A 19,550-nucleotide genomic window follows, 5' to 3' on the forward strand; every position below is an offset into this window, starting at 1 on the left:
TGGGGTCATTTAATTCAAATACATTTCACCACACCACTCGGCATTCTCTCTGGTCATTGAGACTATGGATTAGGATGGAGATTAGAATAAAGCAGGCGTCTGGGTCACCTTGGGACCGTGCCATGTACCGAGTAGAGAACCAGGTGTCTGGGTCACCTTGGGACCGTGCCATGTACCGAGTAGAGAACCAGGTGTCTGGGTCACCTTGGGACCGTGCCATGTACCGAGTAGAGAACCAGGTGTCTGGGTCACCTTGGGACCGTGCCATGTACCGAGTAGAGAACCAGGTGTCTGGGTCTCCTTGGGACCGTGCCATGTACCGAGTAGAGAACCAAGTGTCTGGGTCACCTTGGGACCGTGCCATGTACCGAGTAGAGAACCAGGTGTCTGGGTCACCTTGGGACCGTGCCATGTACCGAGTAGAGAACTAGGTGTCTGGGTCACCTTGGGACCGTGCCATGTACCGAGTAGAGAACCAGGTGTCTGGGTCACCTTGGGACCGTGCCATGTACCGAGTAGAGAACCAGGTGTCTGGGTCACCTTGGGATCGTGCCATGTACCGAGTAGAGAACCAGGTGTCTGGGTCACCTTGGGACCGTGCCATGTACCGAGTAGAGAACCAGGTGTCTGGGTCACCTTGGGGCCGTGCCATGTACCGAGTAGAGAACCAGGTGTCTGGGTCACCTTGGGGCCGTGCAGGCAGCCATGTTCTGAGTGTAACTGTAAACCTATTAGAAAGATGACATGGTTTCCTGCTCCTCAAACGAAATGTACTACTGTGGAACTTACATCGTCCACAGAGAGGACAAAAGCTCTACTGTACACACACACACAAAACCACATCTTAAATAGAGACAAACACTCCATTATGTAAACACACTATTGATGCTGCTCTTACTCCACACACACCATCAACTGTAGTGTAAACCACACTGCCTGCCTCAACCGTCCAGGGGCAGGCAAAGGCCTCAACACTCGTGGCAGAGTGAATGACAATGAGCTCTAGTACTGACTAAGCTAGTTGTGCAACGCTCCATCACAGTCCATTTATAATCAAGGTCTAACTATAGGCCCTAAATCTGTTCGAGGTGAGAGGTCATTGGGCTGGCTGCTGTGACATGGCAAATAAACTATAACGCTGTACACAGGATGCTGATCAAATCAAACCTTTTTATATTTGTCACATGCTTTTGTAAAACGGGTATAGACAAATAGTGAAATGCTTGCTGACGGGTCCTTTTCCAACAAAAAATATATAAATTAGTGATACGATTAGTTAGAGCTCCACCAGCTAATAAACGTGGCTACATACAGAGAGCACCACCAGCTAATAAAACGTGGCTAGATACAGAGAGCACCACCAGCTAATAAAACGTGGCTAGATACAGAGAGCACCACCAGCTAATAAAACGTGGCTAGATACAGAGAGCACCACCAGCTAATAAAACGTGGCTAGATACAGAGAGCACCACCAGCTAATAAACGTGGCTAGATACAGAGAGCACCGCCAGCTAATAAAACGTGGCTAGATACAGAGAGCACCGCCAGCTAATAACGTGGCCAGATACAGAGAGCACCACCAGCTAATAACGTGGCTATATACAGAGAGCACCACCAGCTAATAACGTGGCTAGATACAGAGAGCACCACCAGCTAATAAAACGTGGCTAGATACAGAGAGCACCACCAGCTAATAACGTGGCTAGATACAGAGAGCACCACCAGCTAATAAAACGTGACTAGATACAGAGAGCACCACCAGCTAATAAAACGTGGCTAGATACAGAGAGCACCGCCAGCTAATAACGTGGCCAGATACAGAGAGCACCGCCAGCTAATAACGTGGCCAGATACAGAGAGCACCACCAGCTAATAACGTGGCTATATACAGAGAGCACCACCAGCTAATAACGTGGCTATATACAGAGAGCACCACCAGCTAATAACGTGGCTATATACAGAGAGCACCACCAGCTAATAACGTGGCTAGATACAGAGAGCACCACCAGCTAATAAAACGTGGCTAGATACAGAGAGCACCAACAGCTAATAACAACTCGCTTTCCTGTAGTCCGCCATCTCTTCTTTGTCTTGCTGACATTAAGCGAGAAGTTGGTCTAGCAGCAGTATACTGTAGGTAGGGGTAAAGGATAGACAGTAGCAGCAGTATACTGTAGGTAGGGGTAAAGGATAGACAGTAGCAGCATTATACTGTAGGTAGGGGTAAAGGATAGACAGTAGCAGCAGTATACTGTAGGTAGGGGTAAAGAATAGGCAGTAGCAGCAGTATACTGTAGGTAGGGGTAAAGGATAGGCAGTAGCAGCAGTATACTGTAGGTAGGGGTAAAGGATAGACAGTAGCAGCAGTATACTGTAGGTAGGGGTAAAGGATGGGCAGTAGCAGCAGTATACTGTAGGTAGGGGTAAAGGATGGGCAGTAGCAGTAGTATACTGTAGGTAGGGGTAAAGAATAGGCAGTAGCAGCAGTATACTGTAGGTAGGGGTAAAGGATAGGCAGTAGCAGCAGTATACTGTAGGTAGGGGTAAAGGATAGACAGTAGCAGCAGTATACTGTAGGTAGAGGTAAAGGATAGGCAGTAGCAGCAGTATACTGTAGGAAGGGGTAAAGGATAGGCAGTAGCAGCAGTATACTGTAGGAAGGGGTAAAGGATAGGCAGTAGCAGCAGTATACTGTAGGAAGGGGTAAAGGATAGACAGTAGCAACAGTATACTGTAGGTAGGGGTAAAGGATAGACAGTAGCAGCAGTATACTGTAGGTAGGGGTAAAGGATAGACAGTAGCAGCAGTATACTGTAGGTAGGGGTAAAGGATAGGCAGTAGCAGCAGTATACTGTAGGAAGGGGTAAAGGATAGACAGTAGCAGCAGTATACTGTAGGTAGGGGTAAAGGATAGACAGTAGCAGCAGTATACTGTAGGTAGGGGTAAAGTCACTAGACAACAGGATAGATAGACAGTAGCACCAGTATACTGTAGGTAGGGGTAAAGGATAGATAGACAGTAGCACCAGTATACTGTAGGTAGGGGTAAAGGATAGATAGACAGTAGCACCAGTATACTGTAGGTAGGGGTAAAGGATAGATAGACAGTAGCACCAGTATACTGTAGGTAGGGGTAAAGTCACTAGACAACAGGATAGATAATGCCAGGCCTCCGACCTCCCTGTAGGTTGCCTGACGGCCGGTCGGTGATCATTCCTACCACCATTATGTCTAACTTGGTGTTGGAGTCCTGCGCAGCCACGCAGTCGTGGGTGAACAGGGGTAGAGGAAGGTTCTAAGCACACACCCTGAGGGGCCCCCGTGTTGAGGATGAGGATGGCGAATGCATTGTTGCCTACCATTACCACCTGGGGGTGGCACGTCAGGAAGTCCAGGATCCAGTTCCAGGGAGAGGTGTTTAGTCCCAGGGTCCTGAGCTGGGTGATTAACTTGGAGGGCACCATGGCGTTGAATGCTGAGCTGTAGTCAATGAACAGCACTCTCATTTTCTTCCTCTTGTCCAGGTCAGAGAGGGCAGTGTGGAGTTCAATAAATATTGTGTCATCTGTGGATCTGTTTGGACGGTAGGCGAATTGCAGTAGGTCCAGGGTGTCTGGGATGATGGTGTTGATGTGAGCCATGGCCAACCTTTTAAAGCATTTCATGGAGCGAAATCAGCCGTCCGTAACAGCTGGTACTTTCATGCATGGTTCAGTGTTGCTTGCCTTAGCTCGTCAGGTAGGCTCGCGTCACTCGGCAGATCGTGGCTGGGTTTCCTTTTGCAATCCGCGATAGCTTGCAAGAACTGCCACATCCGTTGACCGTCAGAGTCGGTGTCGTAGGGTTCAATGTTAGTCCTGTGTTGACGCCTTGATGGCTCGGCGGAAGTCGTATAGGATTTCTTATAAGCGTCCAGATTAGTGTCCCGCCATTTTGAAAGCGTCAGCTCTAGCCTGCATGGCATGTGCTTACGGTCACTGAGGGGACGTTGTCGCTGCACTAAGTAATTCTCTTTTTTGCGTCTGCTGAATACTTCCCACCTAGTTCTATACTGCAACTCAGGAGGAACGAGCCATGAGCTAAGAAACGGGAAACACTGATTTAGACTACTAGAAAATATTGTATGACAGTATATACACACAAACAGTTTAAATGGGAATGATTTGATATTGATTAGTCTCCAGTAACTGATGTTCAACCTTTGACTAGTTTAACTGCCAGTATCAAATGTCTGCCAGTGTTGAACGTTAATGCCGGCCTCCAGACTTGGCCGGGGACACACTGATAATGTCTGTGACACTGTGATTGTGTATCAGCTGAAGTGACATTGTACAGCCTCTTTGGCTGATGTTTAGAGAACATTTGGTGCTGTCTGATTTAATATATACACAATGCCTTGTCAGAGGACACCCATTAGACATTTTCTCTGCTTCTGTACTGAGAGGAGTCTCCCTGTTGCAACTTGTAATTAGAACTAGATTATTTATGAGACTATATCTGTGACTGCGCTTCTCTTTTGTTCACTTGAAAGGCCCCTTTACACACCCTAACCTTAAGTGTTTCACAAGCTCCATGGCAACCCAGAACACTTCCTCCCAATTTCCTAGATCAAATCAGGTTCATGATTTGCATGAATAAAATATGGTGACGTTAAGATACGGTTAAGTTTCCATCATGACACCGTTATAGAATCACAACTGGAGACATAATCTTCATCTGTTTATGAAGCTCCTCTTTCCAGACGATTTTCACGCCTGAAATCTCTAACTCCACTGTAAGACAGATGTTTACCTTCGTGATAATATACAAATTAAAAAAAGACTAAATAGGTTTGATTTTGCTCCTTTAAAATAACTTTATTTTTATGTATTAGTAATAATTATGTCAAAAGGAACGAGATTGTTGTGAAAGTTCAACTTTCCCCTTCCTATCCTGCCAACAGTTGGTTCACCTTTACATTTCATGGGCATCTCACGCTATTAAACTAGCCCATTGCCCTAGTCAGACTTACCTGGCCGCTTACCGGAGTTGTGCTATACTCCACAGCGCGCTAACAGGTCTCACTCTAGTTCTAGCTGTGTTGTACCGGTGCTGGCACAGAGTCAAAAAAGACATGACCCAACACTACCCTCCAGTGTGCTAACAGGTTTCATTCCAGTTCTAGCTGGGCTGTACCGGTGATGGCACAGAGTCAAAACAGACAGACAAAACCTACAGGCTCATTGTGATAACAGTGACTCTGGTGTAGTCTACTGCTCTACTTTAGTCTACTACATGCTGCTGGAAAAAACAGCATCAGGACTTCCTTCCTGGTCATTTCAGTTACATTAATCTGTCTCAAACTTAGTCTACACATGAACAAAAAAGGTATTGACTTGCAAGCACTGATACACACGTCAGGTTACCTGATAAGCACTTGGCTTCACGCAACCAGGTAAGCTCCAACCACAATAAGTAGACAGACCGTCTCGTCAGACCCGTCAGTAATATCCCCGGTGGTTGATCAACGAGGATCTTCAGTTCAACTACCTCTGTTCTCTCAAAGAGAACACTACTTCTGTATTTTCAAACCAGCCTGTCACAATCACTCACACACACACACAGCACTGCAGGAACAACCTCCCCACAGTACCTGCCCCTCCCAGGTGGAAGAGTCAAAGAGCGCCCATACACGGATTGTCCCTCGGGTTTCCTCAACATTTTACTGCCCATCTGCTAAGCTAACTGCAAATGATAAGGATGCATCCCTTGTGATGTTCATAAAGAGAGCGAGATGACGTAAAACTGGAGCAGGACAATAGCAGTTGGACCTGTGTCTGTCTGGCCTTGTGGCCCACAAAACACTGTGTTTACATAAACCAGTACAGGTATAACACGGTTCTCTACAGGTGCACAACAGGACACAGGTTGGACGGCATTCCATTTCACAAGACAAACCCCGTGACAGCTGAGTCCCATACAAATGGAACATCTGGCTGTCCGGACAATAGAGATACATTTCAGAGGAACGAACAAGAATGCACTTTTAATACCAACTTAGAGTGATTTAGAGCTTTTGTCAAGTAGTTTTGAAAAGTGCTCACATGCCAAAACGGGTATGAAAAATGTACTGTTTCTCCATTATGTGCGTGTGTGTGTGTAATGTCCTGCAAAAACGAATGTTATTTTGTGTTACGTAACAGCCTGATTCTAAAATTGAGAAACCCAACTTAATCTTTCTATCTACACACTCCATAATGACAAAGCAAAAACCGGTTGTCATCGTTGCGCTTTTTTTTTTTAAATGTTAAGCTACAGAAATACCTTATTAACATACAGTTGAAGTCAGAAGTTTACATACACTTCGGTTGGAGTCATTAAAAATCCACTCCACACATTCCTTGGTAACAAACTATAGTTTTGGCAAGTCGGTTAGGACATCTACTTAGTGCATGACACAAGTAATTTTTCCAGCAAATGTTTACAGACAGATTATTTCACTTATAATTCACTATATCACAATTCCAGTGGGTCAGAAGTTTACATACTAAGTTAACTGTGTCTTCAAACAGCTTGGAAAATTCCAGATATTTATATCATGGCTTTAGAAGCTCCTGATAGGCTAATTGACATCATTTGAGTCAATTGGAGGTGTACCTGTGGGTGTATTTCAAGGCCTACCTTCAAACTCAGTGCCTCGTTTCTTGACATCATGGGACAATCAAAATGAATCAGCCAAGACCTCAGAAAAATAATTGTTCATCCTTGGGAGCAATTTCCAAACGCCTGAAGTTTCCATGTTAATCTGTACAAACAATAGTATGCAAGTATAAATACCATGGGACCACACAGCAGTCATACCGCTCAGGAAGGAGACGCTTTCTGTCTCCTAGAGATGAACGTACTTCGGTGCGAAAAGTGCAAATCAATCCCAGAACAGCAGCAAAGGACCTTGTGAAGATGCTGGAGGAAACAGGTGCAAAAGTATCTATATCTACAGTAAAACGAGTCCTATATCAACATAACCTGAAAGGCTGCTCAGCAAGGAAGAAGCCACTGCTCCAAAACCGCAATAAAAAAAGCCAGACTGAGGTTTGCAACCGCACATGGGGACAAAGATCGAACTTTTTGGGATTAATGTCCTCTGGTCTGATGAAACAAAAATAGAACTGTTGGACATAATGACCATTGTTATGTTTGGAGGAAAAAGGGGGAGGCTTGCAAGCCGAAGAACACCATCCCAACCGTGAAGCACGGGGGTGGCAGAAAATAAATAAAAAGCTGAAATAAATTAACTATTATTATTCTGACAATTCTCATTCTTAAAAAAAAAAAGTGGTGATCCTAACTGACCTATGACAGGGAATTTTTTACTAGGATTAAATGTTAGGAATTGTGAAAAACTGAGATTAAATGTATTAGGTTAAGGTGTATGTAAACTTCTGATTTCAATTATAAGTATTCAGACCCTTTCAAAATTGAGCTCAGGTGCATCCCGTTACCATTGATCATCTTTGAGATGTTTCTACAACTTGGAGTCCACCTGTGGTAAATTCAATTGATTGGACATGATTTGGAAAGGAACACATCAGTCTATATAAAAAAATGTCCCAAAGTTGACAGTGCATATCAGAGCAAAAACCAAACCATGAGGGCGAAGGAATTGTCCGTAGAGCTCCTAGACAGGATTGTGTTGAGGCAAAGATCTGGGGAAAGGTACCAAAAATGTGTCTGCAGCATTGAAGAACCCCAAGAACACAGCAGTCTCAATCATTCTTAAATGGAAGAAGTTTAGAACCACCAAAGACTCTTCCTAGACCTGGCAGCCCGGGCAAGCTGAGCAATCGGAGGAGAAGGGCCTTGGTCAGGGAGGTGACCAAGAAAACACCACACCAATCAAACCTTTATGGTAGTGTGGCCAGACAAAAGCCACGACAGCAGCTTGGAGTTTGCCAAAAGGCACCCAAAGGAGTCTGACCATGAGAATCAAGATTCTCTGGTCTGATGAAACCAATATTGAACTCTTTGGCCTGAATGCCAAGCGTCACATCTGGAGGAAACCTGGCACCATCAATACGGTGAAGCATGGTAGTGGCAGCATCATACGGTGGGGATGTTTTTCAGCGGCAGGGACTGGGAGACGAGTCAGGATTGAGGGAAAGAAGAACGGAGCGAAGTACAGAGAGATCCTTGGCTTAAACCTGCTCCAGAGTGCACAGGACTAGAGAGAGCGTGAGAGGTTTAGGGTTAGGTTTTTTGGGTTAAGGTTAGGGTAAGAGTATAGGTTACGGTTAGGTTTAGGGAAAATAGGATTTTGAATGAGACTGAATTGTGTGTCCCCACAAGGTTAGCTGTACAAGACTGTGTGTGTGTGTGTGTGTGTGTGTTTTAGAGGTCGCATTGTGAAGTCCACACATTGCGATAGGGGGGCAGGGGTCAGCAGCGACAACGGAGGGAGAGAGCGATAGGAGGGCAGGGGTCAACAGCAACAACGGAGGGAGAGAGAGCGATAGGAGGGCAGGGGTCAACAGCAACAACGGAGGGAGAGCGAGCGATAGGAGGGCAGGGGTCAACAGCAACAACGGAGGGAGAGCGAGCGATAGGAGGGCAGGGGTCAACAGCAACAATGGAGGGAGAGCGAGCGATAGGAGGGCAGGGGTCAACAGCAACAACCAGTTTGACAGAGACGGCTGTTAGACCTGATGTGTTGCTACACACGAGCTCAGCTAGCCAACGTCGCCATGACATCGCCTACAAGTTTGATCTGGGAATTCTATTAGAGAAGCAGTTTCTTCATAGGGTACAGTATCTGCCGACACTGTCTCTTTGCTAGCAGTGGAGGCAAACTCAAACATTGAAAAGCAACCTAGCTTGTAAATGGTCAAGAAACACCGGGACAAATCTCACTCCCAGACTTTCAATTAAAGTAAACTTTTATTCCTGTGCACTTTGCTTCTAAAATCAAATCTTTCAGTGATTCACTCAATGCACACAGCCCACCAGTGCTGTTGCATGGTGAAATAGCTGTAACTTTAGGATTCAGATATCTTTGTGAATTACCAGATAACAGCAGAAATACTTAACTGCTACTGCAGCATTTATGCTACTATAAATCAAAGGGCCATACTTGACTCTTTTTTTAATGCCAGCAGCAGACCACTCTGCATCCCACTGCTGGCTTGCCTCTGACGCTAAGTAGGGTTGGTCCCTGGGTGGGAGACCAGATGCTGCAGGAAGTTTTGTTGGAGGGCCGAGCAGTGGTGACCAGTCATTTTTATTTGTGTGTGTGTGTCACGTAAGAGTTTGCAAACAATGAAAAAAAATACAAATGAAATGATTGAGTTAATAAAGCAGCATACAAACATTGTCTATTGTTTTCTTGAGTACGGGAGCTCCAATGCAGGTGTTTCAGCCTAGCTCAGTGCTTTCTGTGGTGGAGCGACAGGAAATATGGAGCGTAAGAGCTGGTAATGTTCTCTAGTAAAGTCGTGATTGGCTCAGTGTTCTGTTCACTCATGGCGACACTACGTCACCGCAAAATCGACAGGGAGAGCTCAAAATTCTAGGCCCTTGGGTACCGCTTTAGAATTAAATTCGAAGTGCCCATCCAAGAAGGTCATTGGCCACAGGTCAAATCACGTTACATGTACCGTAGCTTTGCTTGGACTGATCATGTCCACATACTTTCTAAATCTTAGCTAGCAGTCACCATGAATCAAGTCGACAATATACTGGCAAATCCTTAGCAATCCTTGTCATATAAAGAGAAATAGATAAAAAGTACCAGTGCTAATCGGTCATAAACATTACACAACAAGTTGGAAATTGCAAATTCAACAATGAGTGTTCTGGAAAGAATCAGTGGCTAACTGCAAGCATTGTAAAGCAATCACTAGCCTGCGTGTGTGGTCCAAGTCTGGGTTTAAGGCTCTCTTTTCCAAGCTTAAAGGGATAAACATTCAACATTGGCCATGCTGTCAATCCAGCATGACTTCTGCCGCTTTCAAAACAGGGAAAATACGTTTTGAACGGTCATCCAACTGGGAATTCCAAGTCGGGAACTCGGGCCTCTTTCTAGAGCTCCAACCTGAAGATCACTGACGTCATGATTCAACCGTGTTTTTTCCCCTTGAGTACACAGTTGTCTTTGAAAGCATCATAAATCCAGAGAATATCAGACTGATGACAAAGTTGTGACAAAATTTGCCCACGAAGGTCAAGTGACCACAGCAAAACAAGATGAGACCAAAAATGTATCGTATGCTGCTGCATAAATTATGTAATATACGAGGGAGATGAGTATACTGTAGCTAAGTAATTGTTGTTGTGTAATAAGATTGCACATGTGCCTCACCCTAATAATTTGGTCTATTTAGCCCTCTTCGTTTTACCTACTGTTCTGACTTTGTGGTGCACATGTAGTCTAACCTGTTTTAGAGTAATATAATTGTCTGCTTATATGCCCCCGTTATTTATCCTACGGTTTTGACTTGGTGTACAGCAGAGCTGCCCAAACCTCTTCCTGGAGATCTACGGACCTGTAGGTTCAGTCCAACTCTAATTTAGCATATCTGATTCTGCTAGTTAAGGTCTTGTTGAGCAGCTAATAAGTAGAATTAGGTGTGTTAAATTAGGGCTGGACTGAAAACCCACAGGAAGAGGGATGGACTGAAAACCCACAGGAAGAGGGATGGACTGAAAGCCCACAGGAAGGAGGGATGGACTGAAAGCCCACAGGAAGGAGGGATGGACTGAAAGCCCACAGGAAGGAGGGATGGACTGAAAGCCCACAGGAAGGAGGGATGGACTGAAAGCCCACAGGAAGAGGGATGGACTGAAAACCCACAGGAAGAGGGATGGACTGAAAACCCACAAGAAGAGGGATGGACTGAAAACTCACAGGAAGAGTGATGGACTGAAAACCCACAGGAAGAGGGATGGACTGAAAACCCACAGGAAGAGGGATGGACTGAAAACCCACAGGAAGAGGGATGGACTGAAAACCCACAGGAAGAGGGATGGACTAAAAACCCACAGGAAGAGGGATGGACTAAAAACCCACAGGAAGAGGGATGGACTAAATACCCACAGGAAGAGGGATGGACTAAAAACCCACAGGAAGAGGGATGGACTAAAAACCCACAGGAAGAGGGATGGACTAAAAACCCACAGGAAGAGGGATGGACTAAAAACCCACAGGAAGAGGGATGGACTAAAAACCCACAGGAAGGTAGATCTCCAGGAAGAGGGATGGACTAAAAACCCACAGGAAGGTAGATCTCCAGGAAGAGGGATGGACTGAAAACCCACAGGAAGGTAGATCTCCAGGAAGAGGGATGGACTGAAAACCCACAGGAAGGTAGATCTCCAGGAAGAGGGATGGACTGAAAACCCACAGGAAGGTAGATCTCCAGGAAGAGGGATGGACTGAAAACCCACAGGAAGGTAGATCTCCAGGAAGAGGGTTGTGCAGCCCTGGCGTACAGGGAGAATACTGTAAAAAAAAAAGTCCCATGTTCTGAATTCTGTCACTGTACATTTCAAAAGTGCTAAATAAAGTTATATTGACGAAGTCAGTCCTAGCTCACTCGTTAATGTCTTAATCGAAATTACGGAGTGCCTCTTACTCGCTCGTCGTCCCCTTGCGCCACAGCTTGTACATCACAATTGTCAGTAGAAACCGCATTTGTTTAAGCACACAGATGGGCTCTGTGAGGAGACGCAGAAACAGTGTGGGGGCTGAGCAGCTGTCTCAGTCATCCCAACCTCCTCGTTGTCTACCTCTCCTCCTCCTCCCTCCATCTCATACAGCAAGAGACCCCGCCGCTGGTCTCCTAGCGACCCCATCGCTGCTCGTTGGTAACAACAGTTGAATGGTAATGCCAGAGTGCAGAACTATCGGCTACATATTAGTACTACTTGCACGTATTTAATTAACCTCTCTACTACTTACTCTGATCGTCGTCGAGCCTCCATGCCGTCAGGTAGAAACAGCTTGATTGTAGACACTATGCAGCCATGAGTGACTGGAACACACAAACGGGTTATATTAACATCAACACCACCAAAATCCTATATAAACATGACCAACAGTAAAGATTCACTGATAACGCTCCGGGAAAAATGACAGTTAGAAGATCCATGTAAAAGTTGCATTCTCCCACAGTCTCTAAAGCAGGGTAAACATCTGTCTAATACAGGCAGGCCAACACACACAGCAAGTCCAGTCTAATACAGGCAGGCCAACACACACAGCAGATCCAGTCTAATACAGTAGATCCAGTCTAATACAGGCAGGCCAACACACAGCAGATCCAGTCTAATACAGTAGGTCCAGTCTAATACAGGCAGGCCAACACAGAGCAGATCCAGTCTAATACAGGCAGGCCAACACACAGCAGATCCAGTCTTACAGTAGGTCCAGTCTAATACAGGCAGGCCAACCACACAGCAGGACCAGTCTAATACAGGCAGGCCAACCACACAGCAGGTCCAGTCTAATACAGCAGATCCAGTCTAATACAGGCAGACCAACACACACAGCAGATCCAGTCTAATACAGGCAGGCCAACACACAGCAGATCCAGTCTAATACAGTAGGTCCAGTCTAATACAGGCAGGCCAGTCTAATACAGGCAGGCCAACACACACAACAGATCCAGTCTAATACAGTAGGTCCAGTCTAATACAGGCAGGCCAACACACACAGCAGATCCAGTCTAATACAGGCAGGCCAACACACACAGCAGGACCAGTCTAATACAGTCAGGCCAACACACACAGCAGGTCCAGTCTAATACAGGCAGGCCAACACACACAGCAGATCCAGTCTAATACAGTAGGTCCAGTCTAATACAGGCAGGCCAACACACAGCAGATCCAGTCTAATACAGGCAGGCCAACACACACAGCAGATCCAGTCTAATACAGTAGGTCCAGTCTAATACAGGCAGGCCAACACACACAACAGATCCAGTCTAATACAGTAGGTCCAGTCTAATACAGGCAGGCCAACACACACAGCAAGTCCAGTCTAATACAGGCAGGGCAACACACACAGCAGATCCAGTCTAATACAGGCAGGGCAACACACACAGCAGATCCAGTCTAATACAGGCAGGCCAAAACACACAGCAGGACCAGTCTAATACAGGCAGGCCAACACACAGCAGATCCAGTCTAATACAGTAGGTCCAGTCTAATACAGGCAGGCCAACCACACAGCAGGTCCAGTCTAATACAGGCAGGCCAACCACACAGCAGGTCCAGTCTAATACAGTAGGACCAGTCTAATACAGGCAGGCCAACCACACAGCAGGTCCAGTCTAATACAGGCAGGCCAACACACACAGCAGATCCAGTCTAATACAGTAGGTCCAGTCTAATACAGGCAGGCCAACACACACAGCAGATCCAGTCTAATACAGTAGGTCCAGTCTAATACAGGCAGGCCAACCACACAGCAGGTCCAGTCTAATACAGGCAGGCCAACCACACAGCAGGTCCAGTCTAATACAGTAGGTCCAGTCTAATACAGGCAGGCCAACCACACAGCAGGTCCAGTCTAATACAGGCAGGCCAACACACACAGCAGATCCAGTCTAATACAGGCAGGCCAACACACAGCAGATCCAGTCTAATACAGGCAGGCCAACACAAACAGCAGATCCAGTCTAATACAGTAGGTCCAGTCTAATACAGGCAGGCCAACACACACAGCAGAACCAGTCTAATACAGTAGGCCCAGTCTAATACAGGCAGGCCAACACACACAGCAGATCCAGTCTAATACAGCAGATCCAGTCTAATACAGGCAGGCCAACACACACAGCAGATCCAGTCTAATACAGACAGACCAGATTTTAACGTATTTACATGGGTTCACAGTGCGGACCGAACCGTGCGGACCGAACCAAGGTCCCTGCACCAATACATGTACAGTTACAACCATATGGGCTGGTTTCTACCATGTTTGTTATACCAGTTATTTCCTTCTTTTAAATTATTTTTTTTTTTATCAGTGAAGGGATATGAGCAAGTGTAGACTTTGTGAGGAAGGAGAGAATTAGGACGTAGCCCTTATGGTTGTGTTGGCCGCTACAGGTACCATAACGGTGGACGTATTTCCCAGAAGGCCCCCATTTAACACAACTGAGGGATTTAAGACTAGACATCAGAGTAACCTCTGGTAGACATGATAGAAATGTAAAAAACAGGTTTTATTCCCAATAATGTGTCTCTCTAACTTGAACCGTTTAAGATAGTGAATATTATGACCAACACCTTCTATAACAACCTGCCACTACCCAGCTGGCCTGACCAACACCGTCTATAACAACCTGCCACTACCCAGCTGGCCTGACCAACACCGTCTATAACAACCTGCCACTCCCCAGCTGGCCTGACCAACACCTTCTATAACAACCTGCCACTCCCCAGCTGGCCTGACCAACACCGTCTATAACAACCTGCCACTACCCAGCTGGCCTGACCAACACCGTCTATAACAACCTGCCACTCCCCAGCTGGCCTGGCCAACACTGTCTATAACAACCTGCCACTACCCAGCTGGCCTGGCCAACACAGTCTATAACAACCTGCCACTCCCCAGCTGGCCTGACCAACACCGTCTATAACAACCTGCCACTCCCCAGCTGGCCTGACCAACACCTTCTATAACAACCTGCCACTCCCCAGCTGGCCTGACCAACACCGTCTATAACAACCTGCCACTACCCAGCTGGCCTGACCAACACCGTCTATAACAACCTGCCACTCCCCAGCTGGCCTGACCAACACCGTCTATAACAACATGCCACTCCCCAGCTGGCCTGGCCAACACCGTCTATAACAACCTGCCACTACCCAGCTGGCCTGGCCAACACCGTCTATAACAACCTGCCACTACCCAGCTGGCCTGGCCAACACCGTCTATAACAACCTGCCACTCCCCAGCTGGCCTGGCCAACACCGTCTATAACAACCTGCCACTCCCCAGCTGGCCTGGCCAACACCGTCTATAACAACCTGCCACTACCCAGCTGGCCTGACCAACACTGTCTATAACAACCTGCCACTACCCAGCTGGCCTGACCAACACCGTCTATAACAACCTGCCACTACCCAGCTGGCCTGACCAACACCGTCTATAACAACCTGCTACTACCCAGCTGGCCTGACCAACACTGAAAGAGAAGACTCTCGGGAACACGTCGGTTTCCCCTCTAGAACTCTGATGTGTACTATCCATACACTCTGTGTGTGTGTGTGTGTGTGTGTGTGTGTGTACCTTTGCGCGTGTTCTCTGTGACATCAACTCCAAACTGGATGGTGTCGCCAGAGAGGACCTCGCAGGGGGGGCTTTCCTCAGACCCCCGGCTCAGACGCTGGCTGTTGATGAACGTCCCGTTACTGCTTTTAGTATCCTGGAGGTAGAACTGTAGGAAACACAAGAAATAAAGAGTTAGTCTATGGATCGTAAATACTATAGTAACCACAGGAAAATATAACAGGATATATACACACAGTATATAGGTGGAACAAAGCACGTATTTCAACCAAACCGTTCAGTAAGGAATCCGAATGAATACTGAAAATATATACAGTACCAGTCAAACGTTGACACCTACTCATTCAAGGGTTTCTCTTTATTTTGACTATTTTCTACATTGTAGAATAAATAGTGAAGACATCAAAACTATGAAATAACACTTATGGAATCATGTAGTAACCAAAACAGTGTTCAACAAATCAATATATTTTACATTCTTCCAAGTAGCCACCCTTTCCTTTATAACAGCATTGCACTCTGGGCATTTTCTCAAGCAGCTTCACCTGGAATGCTTTTCCAACAGTCTTGAAGGAGTTCCCACATATGCCGAGCACTTGTTGGCTGCTTTTCCTTCACTCTGCCGTCCAACTCATCCCAAACCATCTCAATTGGGTTGAGGTCGGGTGATTGTGGAGGCCTGGTCATCTGATGCAGCACTCCATCACTCTCCTTCTTGGTCAAATAGCCCTGACACAGCCTGGAGATGGGATGGCGTATCGCTGCAGAATGCTGTGGAAGCCATGCTGGTTAAGTGTGCCTTGAATTTTAAATAAAAATCACAGACAGTGTCACCAGCAAAGCACCTCCACACAATAACACCACCTGTAGAACCACACATGTGGAGATCATCCGTTCACCCATTCTGCATCTCAAAGACATAGCAGTTGAAAGCAAAAATATAAAACGTGGACTCAAAGACAGATTTCCACCAGTCTAATATCCATTGCTTGTTTCTTGGCCCAAGCAAGTCTCTTCTTATTGGTGTCCTTCAGTAGTGGTTTCTTTGCAGAAATTCAACCATTAAGACATGATTCATGCAGTCTCCTCTGAACAGTTGATGTTGAGATGTGTCCGTTACTTGACCTCTGAAGCATTTATTTGGGCTGCAATCTGAGGTGCAGTTAACTCTAATGAACGTATCCTCTGCAGCAGAGGGAACTCTGGGTCTTCCTTCCTGAAGCGGTCCTCATGAGAGACAGTTTCATCATAGCACTTAGTTTTTGCGACTGCACTTGGACTTAAATGTTTCTTCTTCAAATGTTCTGTATTGACTGACCTTCATGCCTTAGGATAATGGACTGTCGTTTGTCTTTGCTAGTTTTAGCCATAATACGGACTTGGTGTTTTACGATATAAGACTATCTTCTGTACATCACCCCTACTTTGACACAACAAAACTGCTTTGCAGTTACAGAATGCAGCCTTCCAGGTGACAACCTCGTGAAGCTGGTTGAGAGAATGCCAAGAGTGTGCAAAGGGGGGGGCAGGAAGTCTGGTGGTTAGAGCGTTGGACTAGTAACCGAAAGGTTGCAAGATCGAATCCCCGAGCTGACAAGGTTAAAATCTGTCGTTCTGCCCCTGAACAAGGCAGTTAACCCACTGTTCCAAATCAAATCAATTTATATAGCCCTTCGTACATCAGCTGATATCTCAAAGTGCTGTACAGAAACCCAGCCTAAAACCCCAAACAGCAAGCAAGGCAATCATTGTAAATAAGAATGTTCTCAACCGACTTGCCTAGTTAAATAAAAGGTTAAATAAAATAGAGTGTGCAAAGCTGTCAAGGCAGAGGGTGGCTTCTTTGTAGAATCTCAAATATATTTTGATTTGTTTAACACTTATTTTTTGTTACTACATGATTCCATAAGTATAATTTCATAGTTGTGATGTCTTCACTATTATTCTACAATGTAGAAAATAGTCCAAATAAAAGAAAAACCCTTGAATGGGTTGGTGTCCAAACTTGACTGGTAATATATATTAATATATGTAAAACGTTAACAGTATGTCCCAACGCACAACAAGAATAGACTAAGCAGCTGCCAACACCTCAAATATGTTGACATATTTACGACATCACCCCAGTATCTCCACCACCGGATCAAGAAAGAAACAAAACTACTAAAAAATAAAAAATAAGTCTCCCCTCTACATTCAAGGAGCCATGGCAGCTGATTCTACAAGAGCAATGTGTTTTTAGCCACAGATATGCATCCATTCTGGGGTGGTTTAGAAGAATCGAGTGTATTTTCAGCACCTCGTGAAAGTACTCAAGCCACTTTACGAACTTCGCCCTCCTGCACCCATTTTAGCAAAACAGGTAGCACCCACTCTATGTAAACAAGCTAAAAGCCGAAGCAGTCTATGAATTAGCCAATACACCCTGCATTACTCTTACTACAGATGAATGGGCCTCCAGGGCTACTTAACTGTGACTAGCCATCGCATTACCCTGGTGTGGGAAATTACAAATACCGTTGCCACGGACACACCGCCTTTAGGAGTGTCACACTTCTCTCCAGTGGAAAGCATAGGCCTATACTATTTACATATCGATTTCACATAGCAATTTATTTTAGTGTTGTTGATGAGTAAGTGGTGTTTTCATTTCAGTAAATACAAAGTGTTGTTATTCCTGATGGAGCTCTCATCAGGCCCCACACACACACACACACACATACCTCATGATCATATGGAATCAGGAATTCCAATAATTTTTAGTTATTTAAGAAAATAATTTAACTGTTAGCATTTCATTTTCCTGCTGTATCAAAACCGAACCCTAACCCCAGAACATACCGAACCGTGGGTTTGGTGAAACATCACACCTTATCCTAACCAACGGTTTGGTCACAGCTTCCAGGAGAACAGAAGTAGACAAAACCAACAGGGTTGCCAGAACGAGCGGGTCCCTCCAGGTTGCCAGAACGAGCGGGTCCCTCCAGGTTGCCAGAACGAGCGGGTCCCTCCAGGTTGCCAGAACGAGCGGGTCCCTCCAGGTTGCCAGAACGAGCGGGTCCCTCCAGGTTGCCAGAACGAGCGGGTCCCTCCAGGTTGCCAGAACGAGCGGGTCCCTCCAGGTTGCCAGCTGTCCTGGACATGTAGGGGTTGTGTGGTGGAGAGAAGCACCTGCATTCAACACAGGAGCGCCGTGTTCTGGTGTGTTCCCAGATAAAGCCAGGCCGCGTGCCGTGTTCTGGTGCGTTTTGAGGTAAAGTCGTGCCCGGCGGTGCGTTTTGAGGTAAAGTCGAGCCGGGTGGTGCGTTTTGAGGTAAAGTCGAGCCGGGTGGTGCATTTTGAGGTAAAGTCGAGCCGGGTGGTGCGTTGAGGTAAAGTCGAGCCGGGTGGTGCGTTGAGGTAAAGTCGAGCCGGGTGGTGCGTTGAGGTAAAGTCGAGCCGGGTGGTGCGTTGAGGTAAAGTCGAGCCGGGTGGTGCGTTGAGGTAAAGTCGAGCCGGGTGGTGCGTTGAGGTAAAGTCGAGCCGGGTGGTGCGTTGAGGTAAAGTCGAGCCGGGTGGTGCGTTGAGGTAAAGTCGAGCTGTATGGTTGTATTAGGAAGTCCCTAAAAAAAAGCTATTAGCATTGCAAAGGGCAGCAAACTCCACATGCAGTCATTAACACTGACTGCACTTCGCTGATCATGTTCCCCCAACTCCCCACTGAGACACCCAGGAAACAGTTACTAAGGAAGAGAATAAGGTGCCCTAATAACTCACTCCAAATTAACACAATGACAGACACGTTCCTTTCCCCACTGACACGCACTGGAAACAGTTGAGGATAAGGTGCCCTAACAAGTGTTACTGAGGAAGAGGATAAGGTGCCCTAACAAGTGTTACTGAGGAAGAGGATAAGGTGCCCTAACAAGTGTTACTGAAGAAGAGGATAAGGTGCCCTAACAAGTGTTACTGAGGAAGGGGATAAGGTGCCCTAACAAGTGTTACTGAGGAAGAGGATAAGGTGCCCTAACAAGTGTTACTGAGGAAGAGGATAAGGTGCCCTAACAAGTGTTACTGAGGAAGAGGATAAGGTGCCCTAACAAGTGTTACTGAGGAAGAGGATAAGGTGCCCTAACAAGTGTTACTGAGGAAGGGGATAAGGTGCCCTAACAAGTGTTACTGAGGAAGGGGATAAGGTGCCCTAACAAGTGTTTCTACGGAGTTTATATCTGTAAGATCAATTGACGACTAGAGGTCAACCGGTTAAAATCGGCATGGCCAATTAAAAGTTTAAGAAAAATCG

At 46.1% G+C, this 19,550-nt stretch overlaps 1 protein-coding gene across 49 annotated transcripts in view; it reads right to left on the bottom strand.

The window, feature by feature from the left end:
• Nucleotides 1-19,550, bottom strand: part of slmapa (sarcolemma associated protein a) — a 133,265-nt gene that overhangs the window by 90,290 nt on the left and 23,425 nt on the right. For 34 of the 49 annotated variants that reach the window (XR_016497467.1, XM_090242110.1, XM_090242111.1 and 31 more), the window contains exons 2-3: nucleotides 15,269-15,416; nucleotides 11,933-12,005 (exon numbers count right to left, since the gene is read on the bottom strand). Coding sequence is in view for 33 of the 49 variants with exons in the window: in XM_090242110.1 (XP_090098236.1) it covers nucleotides 11,933-12,005; nucleotides 15,269-15,416 (221 nt within the window). In the remaining 16 variants the exon portion in view is untranslated. Of the gene's footprint in view, nucleotides 1-5,405; nucleotides 5,843-11,932; nucleotides 12,006-15,268; nucleotides 15,417-19,550 lie in introns of those variants that run through there. The other 15 variants (XM_090242146.1, XM_090242144.1, XM_090242143.1 and 12 more) reach the window with 6 other exon arrangements.

Source organism: Oncorhynchus mykiss, chromosome 7 (assembly GCF_057628025.1).
Source record: "Oncorhynchus mykiss isolate SJ-2025 chromosome 7, ASM5762802v1, whole genome shotgun sequence".
NCBI classification, from domain to species: domain Eukaryota; kingdom Metazoa; phylum Chordata; class Actinopteri; order Salmoniformes; family Salmonidae; genus Oncorhynchus; species Oncorhynchus mykiss.